The 12,291-nt window shown below is 40.5% G+C and overlaps 1 protein-coding gene across 1 annotated transcript in view; it reads right to left on the reverse strand.

The window, feature by feature from the left end:
* SLC1A7 (solute carrier family 1 member 7) overlaps positions 1 to 10,868 on the reverse strand; it is a 55,940-nt gene extending 45,072 nt beyond the window's left edge. Inside the window, exons 1-2 of the mRNA XM_009644646.1 lie at positions 10,728 to 10,868; positions 9,593 to 9,672 (exon numbers count right to left, since the gene is read on the reverse strand). Coding sequence (XP_009642941.1) covers positions 9,593 to 9,672; positions 10,728 to 10,868 — 221 coding nt within the window. The remainder of the gene's footprint in view (positions 1 to 9,592; positions 9,673 to 10,727) is intronic.
* Positions 10,869 to 12,291: the final 1,423 nt, after the last annotated feature.

Consider the following 12,291-nt stretch of genomic DNA (forward strand, 5'->3'; position numbering starts at 1 on the left):
CTTAGTCTCCAGTGTAGTTAAAATTATTCCAGCAGTGAGAAAGAGGGATCAGAATGACTTTTGTTTTCCAGGATATTCTTTGCTTTCTTCTAAAATGACAGAATACCTACAGAGCAACACACTGCTGTGGCTGCGATAGAGAAGCCTGCTGCTCTCATCACATGCTGGAGTGACCGTGGTACTGGTGGGAGGACCAAGGCCCGCCCCTGTCTCTGCTTCACGCTACATGGTCTGCCCTTACTTACAGTGATATGTTAGTGTTTAGGTTTTTAAACTACAGATGTTGTACCAGACTGCACAGGAAAAAATGCCTCCTGCCCAGGCATGTGCAGACAGCTAGTTGGCATATCTGTTGGTCTGTACCTGTACACATATTACAGACAATAAAGTGGCGTCTTGGTTGGAAGCTGGTGCCACCCTACACCTCCAGTCCCTTTCACCCACTTTTGGGTGTTGCCAGGACCACTCACGTGGCATGACACCATTTGTCTGTATACACAGGAAGATAAAATCCTGCAATAATCCATGTTTGCGCTCTGAACTAAGCTGGATCAGGCACGTGTTTTGCACTTGTAGAAGGACAGCCCATTTGTACAGATGAACACTCCGTGTATGTTTGTGTACAGACCAGACAGGCAATAAAATGACACCCAGGCTCTGTGACTACCAGAGTACTAACAGGCTTCCACTGATCTCAACACAACTGAGGAACTATCGTGATCACTTGTAGTCAGTGGAATGATCCCCAATGTAATATATTATTAGAAGTTTCATAGTATTACAACATTATTTTCAAAGGAGATAAGAAGTCTAGAATCCTCCTGAAGGTCCAGGGGGCTACTAAGGTTCATCTCCTTTGAAAATCAAGTAATAGGAAACAGCATATTTAAAGTTTAGGTATCTTGATATAAGTGAAAATAGTGTCTATGCCCCAAAAAAACAAATACAAAAAGTGGAAGCTGTTTTAGAAATAGGACCATTGCAGCAGTTTCTGTATGGTTAGATTATCAGCTGTAAATAGCACTTGAATTGTGAATTAACTTTTCAGAGAGCCTCAGTATATAGCTATTTTACTAAACATAGTGGAAGCTCAAAGGTGTCAGACATGATGGAAAGCCTGGCTCTTGATCTTCAAACAACAGCAAATGAACAGTATGTTAGAAGTTCTCTCTGTCTGCAATACACTATTTGCAGTGATTGTGTTTAATTTCACAGACAGGCTGCTGGAAGAGAAACTTGAAGCTACAAAAGAAACCAAATCTACAATTTCTAGTACATCATAACATGCAGCTTTTTGAGTTTCTGTCTTTAAATAATGCTTTATAAAATATAAGAGTTTTATTTTTTTTACCCAAGATGTTGAGACCTCCTTTGCCTTATTATCTAACACTTGTAACTGCTAATGATAAACTGACACATACAGTAAAAATCCTGCCAGGAATTCACATCATGCATTGTATTTTCTTAGCGTGCGACAGGAAATCTGTTTTTATGGACTAATGTAACCAAGGCAGGACTTTGTACAGCACACAGTAACGATCAATGTCCAACAGCTATTCTGTCACTGCTTCCTCCCAAATAGGCCAGTATGCGAGGCTACTGCAATACCTCTAGGAATGCTGGAAGGGATGAACAGCAACCTTTGATCACTGTCTGATAAAGGAGATCTGAGACACTGCAGTAGAGCCCACACAGAATCCATGCTGGCTTGCTGACCTTAGCTGTTCTGCTAAAAAAAGGTATTTCCTAAATTCAAAGGTCAGGATGGAAACAAAAATTATCTATTAAATATGGATGTGCACCTTCACACCTGTGGAAAGAGCCAAGAACTTTGATAACACTTGATTTTCTGTTCTGTCAGTTCTTTCACGTGTTTTTAGATTAAGAAACAGGCAAAAAGATTTGAAACACAAATTTGGATTATAAACAAATCTCAGATTTATTCAACTGTGTATAGTTCAAATATGTTTCTATCCTAAGGAAAGAGGGAATCCAGCCAGCCCCTCAAGCTCCACGTCATCGCTGTTTCTTTTGCACGACACTAAGTACTTCAGAGCTCTTAGAGGACTACAGAAAAATTCTGCTGGGTCACAAGCTGCTCATCCCCCATCTGTAACCACTTCAGCGCTTTCCACACCCATTCACTTTGTGACCACAGATGTCTATTGCACAACACTAGATCCCTGATGACACTGCCTAAAGAAATTGTACTGGGTTGGTCCAATTTTGTCATTATGACATGCATAACATTGCAACATGTCATTTTTCACTGAAACAGTTTGGACCTCTAGGTTGCACAAGTGAAAGAAAACACAAGAAGACAGTATGGGATCTGACTGTTAGACTCCGTATTCCTAAACACTCCTAAGAACATCGACAAAGTTACAGATTATAATGTAGTGAAACTTCTGAAGATGTCTGAGGCATGGAGGAGGCATTCTTCGTAAGGTTTCCTAAGAAGGTAGAATGGAATTTTCTTCTACAAGCTCAGGCAATCTCAAAGCATTATTTGGAGAGCTTTTGAGGTAATCTGACATCAGTTCTGCAATATAATAGCAATATGGATAGTTTAAAGTAATATAATGGTGTCAAGTGAGATTGCTCTCTGACCAGTTCTTCTTACCCTTGAGTAACCCTTCCCTTCCAGTTCCATCCAAGAGCAGTTTTGCTTTTCACTATGAAAGTAAATGTATTTATCCCCTCTAGTCATCTCCTTAAAACTCACATCTCTAGACTGACTTTCTCCACAATAAAGACTGTAGACTGCATATCCTGGGAAAGGGCTAACAGCTCGTTCTCACTGGGGTGAAATGTATTTTTATTATTATTTACATTACAGTGATATACATGTCAGGTAGCTCAGAAATTAGACATTATACACACTTTAGATTATCATTCAGGTAGCCCACAGATTTTCCCATATTAACCCAGCAGCAAGTTTACTCTCCTCTGTTGGGGAATACCGGTTCCCAAGTGCCAATATTTTTCTCTTGGCAAGGTAACACAGGTGAAATAGAGGGGGAAGCCCAGAGTCCAACCATATGAAGAAAAAGCCCTATGTTTCCAAGAGCAATTTAATTCCATGGGAAAAGACAGGTGCTTTGGTATATCATAAAACATTGTTCTGAGCAAGTTCCTCAAAGCGCCATAAGCAGCATTTTGCAGCTGCTCCTCAACATCTCACTAGATAATGCAGTACATAAATTTGATTGCCCTTGATTATGCCCCAGTTTAGCAGCTGCACAAGCATAAGAACAGAGCGACTGGTATTTAGGAAAGAATGACCAGAGGGAGTAGTTTAACTCTTAGGTAGCAGAAAAGACCAAGCCAAAACTGACCAGAAGCTTATGTTATCTATTCTTTTCCATTCAGTCTTCAGCTAAATTACATGAATTTGGCAAGACAACATAGAAATTATCTCTCAGTACCAGGAATGGATTAGAAGAACTAGTACCCCACATATTGCCATTCACATAAATCAGTAATATTGAGTGAATTAATTTTGGCTGTTTCTTGGTTTAAATTTAATGATAAATAAGAAAAAAGATAGCTTTCATAGGCTTTTAAAGATCTGCATTTTCCTTCTGGATAGACATTATATTGACCATAGCATGGTAGAAGATTTAGATTGCAAATTTCAGTACTGGCCTCCAAGTGTTTGGGTCAATTTTTTCATCCCTAACAAATTGTAAGCTTAAGTAGTAAAACAGACAAATAATGTCCAGTCTGTGGTCTAGTACCAGTTTCACCTACAGTTGGCAGCAAGCAAAACAGTGCATGACACAATTTACCCAAGCTAATGGTCTCTCTCACAGCATGTTTTTAACCAAACCCTAACTCCCAAAGAATAACCCTTTGCTGTGAAGCTCCTTAGGGTATGGATGCACAGACAACTGCAGACAGAGAGGAACTTGCTCTGCCTTCGCTCTGAGCTTCCAAGGCTGGTCTGGAAGCCATATAGCCACATGAGCCCTTCACATACGAGCTTGGGCGCAAAGCCACGCTAATGTGGCTATATGGCTTCCGGCAAGGACCTGGCACCGGTCTGCCCAGTTTGGCTCGTGGGCTAAGTGTGTTCACATCTGCTTGCACCCAGCACACCTCCACATCCTCTTGCAGAGTTTATACAGTTGCCAACTCTTCAAATGTAACTAATGAGTCCTGAGAGGCAAAATTTGGTATGGCACTGTACCACTGAACAATGACAGAATTCCATTAAAACCCAATGAGCAATATTTTTCATTAGTGGGCTGGTAAAATGCCAACGCATCCCCCAAATCGGAGAACTGTGAAAAAAAATTATATGGGGAAAAGGGTTCTATAATGGAGTAAGTTCTAATTAAATACTAGGCTTTAACAGCATGAATAAGAATGACCCACTCAGGAATCTGAGCAGAAGGATAAGGGATTACCAGAACTGATGGCATTATGGACAGGAATCCCCTTAAAGAAAGACAGTTCTATATTTAGCACATCATATTTAATTCAGCAGCAAAACCCCAATAGTAAAAAATATTTATTACTACCCCCAGATGAGTCTTTTAATAAATACAAAATTTTATTAGCATACACTTGCTTGTATCAGGCACAACATACTTAGTGAAGTGAGCTTTACAGTTTAAAAAACAGGTCAAATTCATTGTTTAGATTTGACTGTAAAGGGAACAATCTTTCTTTAACAGATTCTGCATATAGAAAAGGATCAAATCTCTGCTAAACATTATTTCTCAATTGTCTAGAAAACAGTTAGTGGTAAATACATTTAAAAAAAACGTAATAATTTTCCTAAGCTTAAACAAAACAAACTGCTTTTTCTAAAAGGAATATTCACTGGGGTTACAAGCCTGTTACACAGCTGAACAGTTCAATTCTAAAAAAAATTTCCCACAAATAGTCTCAGTGCTTACTGCTAATCATAATCATGGAAAACTGGGCCCTAAATCTATTACCAGAGAAAAGCTTAATCATATAAATAAGGAGGGTGTTGAAATAAAGGATGCAATATTCTACTACATATACAGGTAGATGTACAAGACAGAGAGAACCCACTAAGTTCGGCTGGTGTAAACCTGTGTAACTGTGGCTTTAGCCTGTTTTTCTGTAGAAGCAAGGCTTATGCAGTCAAACTCTGCATGTGTGAGAGCCCTTACTAATAATATTTTAATTCATTTTTATCTCAAATTATGCAGAGAGGATGGAAGGCTCTGAAAGAGATAGTTAGGTTCCTGTAAGGTCTATGAAACTATATGGCTAAATACAGGAAAGAAATAATCTGTGTGCTTCTAGTAGTTCCTTGAAATAAGAACCAGGGGCTGCCAGCCCTGCCTCTTCTCCAACCTGCCTTACAGATCTGCAGCACACGTGTTTTGCAATTAGGCTTTGAAGACGCAGGAGGTCTGGTGCCCGTGGCGGTTCTGCCTGCCCAGAGCAGCTGGGCAGTGCACTGGGAGCCAGACCTCCTCTCCCCCTGAGGGCTCACTGGCACCTCTGCACTTTGAACAGAAACTTGAACTTCCTTTCTGGGGTAAATGCCACAGCACAAGCGCTCTGCCTACTGGAAGTAATCCATGCCAAAAAGAAGCATTATAAATGCCTCAGCAGTGGTAAATTTCTCAGTCAGTTTGCAGCTTCTTCAAAACCTCAGTCACAACAAGATATGAAGTTATAACAGATTGGGTTTCAGTAACGGCCTCCCCAAAAAACTTAAGTCAATGCAGTTACACTTACTGAAATTCAGGTTTCTGGCCCACTGGAAGTTGATCAGTACAAAACTGGTACCCTGAGATGAAGGCGATGGGGCAGGGAACGGGCACAAGGGTGAAGATGCCCCGAAGGGAGGTGGCGGCACGTGAGTTATGGCACAGTACGGGCCAGCACGGCCGGCCTGCGCTCGAGCCAGCGCCCATGCCTGGCCCTGCCGGCACAGGCAGGATTTTGTCAGAGGGTTTATATATTCTTTAGCAAGTGTCAGAAGATATTAATGCAAAAGTTGAGTGTTTGTTCCTCTCCCAGTTTTTTGCTTCGTGCACAGCACAAAGACATTGATATCAGATTTGATTATTTCAAGCATTTAAGAAGTTGAAAAACGAAAAGTGATGCACAGGTATCTCCGCCAACGGACTGTGGGCAGGAGCGGGAAGAGTTTATCATGAACCATACTGAAAAAGAGCAGATATTTTATCATTTTCTGGGTAGGCAGTGCTATTAGAAAACGCCTCAGTTGAACAGACAGAGCTTCAGGTCCCAGGTACCCTGGTTTCCCTGCACTGGTTCCTCAGCCTTCTGGACGGAGCCACCTCCTGGCTAGTGGGTGCAATACAGACCAAGCCTCTGCACCCTGCGAAACCCATCAGATGGAAGGAAAAGTGGTTTGACAAACTCGAGCACCTTGGGCCAGCTGATCAGCAGATGTCTGTCTGAAGACCTGGACCCATGGTTTTTTAAACACACCAGAGGACTCGGGGCAGGATGCACTGAGATTCACCTCTGTCACTGCTGCATGTGTGTGTGCCTGTTTGAAAACCTGAGATACATGCTGAAACCTTTTGCATGCAAGTGAGACAATGTATTATTTGCACTGCAGTTGTCATATGAGGATCAAGGCCTCTGTCCCAAAGAGAATCAGAGAACTTCAGATCTCCTGCAGTCGATCTTTCAGGCTTATTGAGAAGATCCCCTTGTCCAACTGCACAAGAGCTCAGGCAGAGCTTAAGTGTGTAACTGAATTCAGATTTGGCTCCTATTCCCCCTCAGCTCTCTTAATATTCCCATTCCTCGGTTTAAAAGTAGTATCCTATGTTTATACATACAGTAAGTACTGTACATCTGGTAACTGCAGGGTCTAAAATTTGATCTTGTAACACTCCCCTACCGAGTATTCCTACGGCAGATACAGTCAGACTATTTGTTATCATTTCTTTCTGTTATGTTGCTGATAGAAGCAGCATCCTTTGTTATGTGGGTACCTGTTCTCATCACTCAGAAGAGCAAATTCTCTACATGAGACACTTAGTCGGTACTAATAGGTATGAACAGGGCTAAACCTCAGGTAGAGGATGGGGGAAATCAATATATACTTCTTTCAGAGTAATTGTATGATGCTATGAAGCTTGTTTATGTAATCGGATAACTGAAATAATATCGCCCCCCATCCTTAATGAAGGCCTATGACACAACAAAAACAGAAGCTCATGAAGGGTTCGAGTTGGAAGGCTAGTTTTACTGGTGGCTGCTTTTTCAAGATTTTTCTGTCTGTGGGAAAACAAAAAGTAAGACCACAGGTGATAGGAGATATCAGAAACAGGTACAGAACCTCTGGTATACAGCACTTCCAAGTGCTGGGACACAGTTGGGTAAGACAAGAAACTGTACACTGAAGAAACAGTCTCCTGTTGTCTGACTGATTTCTTCTGCATTCAAGAAAATTTAAAAATAAACAGAGTTCAATCAGAGTTACCTGACTGTATTATCAGTTTCTCCTTCCTAATGGATTCAATCTGCATAGTTTCTGTTTTAACTCTCTGTCAGGTCAAAAGAGGGATAGCACAAATTTTCAGCCACTTCTGTTCAAGGTTGGATTTGTGCTTGTGACCTATAAGTGCAAGATTTTTTATTATCAGTCTTCTGAGCCACATACTTGCCCCCTTTTACTTCTGCCACAACCCTTCAAGATAAACTTTGGACTTGAAGACAGTGCATTTTGCACTGAGTGCCTCTTTTAACTCTCCTTTCTCACCTCCCCTTTTCTTTACAAGGTTGTGGGGGTTTTTTTGTTAGTTGAAGAAAAAATTTGCATTACCTTTGACTAGTAGAGTAAACTTAGAGCTTGGTGCTGTACCCCTGGCTTTTATAAACAATAATACAGAGCAATTTAGAAGATAATTTAAATGTCATTGCTCCCATGGGACAGGCTGAGAGTATTCCAAATCCACAAAGAAATTCAGTTTAAATGTGCACGCAGACTGGTAAAGACGCAGAGCACTGGTTTACTCATTTTATGAAATATATATGTGTGGGAAATACTGTGCTTGTTGTGAAAAAAAAAAAGGACTGTACAAGAATGCAATTACATCTGAAGTATTTTTTATTTGCAAGACCCTGAAATTTCAGTAAGCAATAGCAAGTGATGGTTAGTTTATTATAGAGGGAGATAGACTCACACTGTCTTACAATGACTGCTAATCTCTTTGAAGATCTGAAAAGTTGATTCTCTTTCTTCCACAGAGGATGAAGTCCATCAGTTCTAACAGTGCAGCTCAGAGATTTACTCCTGACACATCTGCAGGTAACCTAGAGTTATCACAGGCTGCATCAGAGCAGCTCTTCCCCTCTGTGCTGCTTCTCCTGGCATCTCTAAAAAACAAGGGGATTTGAAGAACTATACATTTTAGGGAAGGGCATGAGACTGCTTCAACCCTCTTCTGTCCTTACTACGTCACATCCTCGTGTGAGATTCTTGTTGTCCTTGGAAAACTTTCCTTTCACCTCTCAAAAAAAAAAATCTACCATATTTTGTCTTGATCTTCTCTAGCTGCGTGCGACAGAACCAGGTATGAGTCTATGGTCACACTATGGCCAGTTCTAGGCATGCAAGCACCATGAATCAGCTTTGTTCTGTGAAAAACCATGAGAAGGTAGATGTAAAGGTAGGTGATTTAAAAATAAAATTAGTGCTGGGTTGTGTTTATTTTCAGCAACTCTCAGCTACCTGAAGCCTAGAAGCTTATCTTTTCCTTAAAATGGAAGATAAGTTTTCGGCATGTGTATTCGGTTCTAGAAGCTGAGGCTTCAAGGAAAAGCACCAAAGAGTTTCTCAGAACTGGTTAGGAAAAGTTAGCTTTGTTACTCTCCATCTCTCCTCTCAGCGTTGGGCTGAGAGCTTTTGGCCATTCAACTGGTATTTGTGATTGTAGTCAATTAGAATACAAATTTAGAGGAGAGAAAAAGCTATCCTAAATTATGCCCACCCATTGCAAAGGCAGCTACCATGCACCATCCCTCAGCACCAGGATCTAGATCATTAATCCTGCCACTAATAAAGTGGCATCACTAGTGGTTCTGCCTTTAATGTACTAAGAAATCACTTTCACTTCCAGCTGAAGCCAGGCATATATTATTAGCTCACTGAAGACACACTGGGTTTTTTTCAATATTCATCATACTTCAGCATATCTCTCAAAAAAACCACTGCAGAAGACTATAAATTAACTACTTTTTCATCTTATTTGTATGGCGTATTATTTCAACTGTTTAGATGTAAGGTAGGCTTTTTGATAAGGTGCCCTATTTATTCCATATATTTAACTTCTAGCTAGCTTGAAGGAAAAAGTCCTCCCATTAAACTGAAAGAAGAAAACATAAATTAAAAAAATTGCATGAGTTTTTAAGAAAATAATACCTATATGAGGTATTGCATAAATGTTCCTATTGATTAAAAAATACGTGCATAGCTGCACTATAAATACGAATGTACAGCAGTCAGTAATGGTCCTGGCACTTTGACATTAATTCAGGTAAACCCAAAATAGTGGTGATGACATGTCTCATTCAGGAAACTTCAAAAGTTATTGGAACAATCACTGTCCTCACTTACCTTGAGACAACCAGTGGGAGAATCAACATTTTCAGCATCCTCATCAGTAACTCACCAGGAAACTGGAAATAACTAATTTCCTAGAAATACACGGAGAGATGCTTATTGTTTTGAGATAAAGACTATCTGTCTTCATGAGTCCTGCTAGAGCTGTGGGTCAGGTAACATTGGTAAAATCTGCAGCTTTGGTATATAAGGTGGCAGAGATAGTAGGCTTGAAAAGATAATTTTAAAATTAATTAATTACATATTGTGTTGTAATTCAACAAAAACACACTACATTTACAAAGGAAGACAAAAATGAAACATGCCGTCTCTTGGGGACTATGGTTATATGTTGCCCTGAATAATCTCTTCATTCTGCATTTTGTGTCTTTTGCTAGACATGCATGAAGCTACTGCTTGGGCATAAAAGATGTTCAGAATGCAGTTAGCAGTAGCAGAACAGAGAACTGTTTTAGTTTAGTCACATTTACTAAGTGCCATATTTTTTGAGATTTATATTTTGTGTCAGACAATGCAATCAGCACTGCATGTTGTCCTCTCTATTCTGTCTAATACAGCCGAAAGAAACAAGTACCTGTAAAAAGGTTAGCTGAAGTATGCTGGAGAAGAAATCCCCAAGTGACTTTAATAACATGGTCTGTTAATTATGGGAAATCTCAACTTTATTAATACAAAATACCATTGGTGTAATATAAACATCTGTACCTCTGTACATCTGATGATGACAAATATTCCCAGAGTTTTCTTTAGATGTACATGTTCCAAAGTAATATGAAATCCAGTTAATATATTGCACTACCAGTTTTTGACAGGCTATATTAGATGCTACATTTCATCTAGCTTAAACACCCACTATTATTATCAATACTTGCAACATTATAACGTGCTTAATGCTAGACTTAGTAGGTGTCTTAAAGACCAGAACTCTTTGCAAGTGTATTGTCTGAGAATGTTTGAAAAGACCCAAAGAACAGTGTAGGTTAACAAATGAAATTAAACACATTTAACAAACACGCATACGCGCTTTTTATCTTCAAAATTCCATCCGTAAGTTCCCCAAGTTGCTATGTCTTTTGTTACGTAAGTACGATATTTTTTCTGTAGTGATACACTGCCATGCCACACATACCTGCTGGGAGAGCCGTCTCGTCCTCAGGAAGAATCCGAGAAGACAGCCAATGGTGACCGACAACACCGAGAGAATGAGCAAACCGTTTCTTTTACAAACATCCTTGATCCGAGCGAGTATTGCATCAAAAGCCACTGCCATGCTGTCCTCTGTGTTCTTTGGAGAAGAATCAGCATCCCATGGAGAGAGAATTCACTTGCTCCTCTTGTTTGGGTGGACAGATCTAGCTCTGTATAGATCAGATCAAAGCACTTCCAGTTCTGCTTAGCTGACCTGCAAGGTCACCCCTCTGCCAATAGCCACCAAGCAAGCAGCTGGCATTATTGTTCCAAATTAATGCCAACAATCCTATTATCGACTACACCATTAAGAGCCTGGAAGAAGATTAGGGGGCTCTGGAAAATTAGAACAGAATGCAGTAGTATTTCTAAAACAAGACTGGTTCAAAACAAAGTGACAGTCCTGGGAGAAAGATGGTGTTCGAGTGCGTTCCTCAGCCTCGCCAGTTTGGGGTCTGGACATCCAAAGAAAGGCAACAGTGCGAGCCATGCATTCAAAGGGGTAAAAGTAACGTTACTGCTGTTTTTCTAAAGGGCAGAGGGGGTAACATTTTGAACTGGACTATCACAAGGCAAGCTAGGTGAAACTGAACTTCATTAATTAAAGCAGGCTTGGCTTTTTTTGTTTTAACGGCGAAAAAAGTCTGAATGAGTAGCACAGGAGACACGCATCGAACAGAAAATAGCTGTATACTGGAACACGCAAGGACACCTTCTGGAATTTGGCACTTATTATCTTGGAAGTGAAATGATTTCACTTTTTCTCCAACTACTATATTGATTAGGGTAGGGCCAATTTACTTTCAGAGGATTATCAGACTAAGCCACAGGGACTGCTTTCCTTTCCTTTGCCATGCCCGCATTCAATCCCGATGCTGATATTTATGCTAGCGAGTATCTGATAAAAATACACCACCGTAACTCTTCACCATGCTTTCTTACCAAGAAAGTTCTGCAGTTTCTGGGTTATTCTAAGATCATTCAGTGTTTTTATGGAAAATATCCCACACAGTACAAATTGTGTGTTTACAATATTGTGTTTTATACTGTGATACAGTGTTTGCTGTTACATGCTCACATATGAGTAGAAAAGCTCATGAGAGATTAAACTGTTCTCTTCGGGGGCAGGACTTGAGGGGCAGGACTTGAATGCTGTATGGCCAGCAAGACATAAGGAGACACACCAAAAAAAAAAAAAATAAAAAAAATTGAAAATACGTGGAGTCTATATGCTGAACAAGAGCGCTGTCAAAACAAGAGCATCACAGAAAATGTTATTAATGCATATGTAGAAGAGGACTTGACCTAATGCTGTGCTGTCCCACTCCAGGTATTGTCTAACACCCGGTAACTCGATGCTACATTCCAAATGAAACCGTGATAAAAAAACGCTTCATGAAATCACGTCGCCCTCCACGCTGGCTGCAACCCTCAGCTTCGCAGCTGGGGCTCGTCGCCCCGGACGGCGGCGCAGGCCCGAGCAGCCGGCGCCGCGCCGGCAGGAG

The sequence above is a fragment of the Egretta garzetta genome, unplaced genomic scaffold (assembly GCF_000687185.1).
Source record: "Egretta garzetta isolate BGI_Z169 unplaced genomic scaffold, ASM68718v1 scaffold768, whole genome shotgun sequence".
NCBI classification, from domain to species: domain Eukaryota; kingdom Metazoa; phylum Chordata; class Aves; order Pelecaniformes; family Ardeidae; genus Egretta; species Egretta garzetta.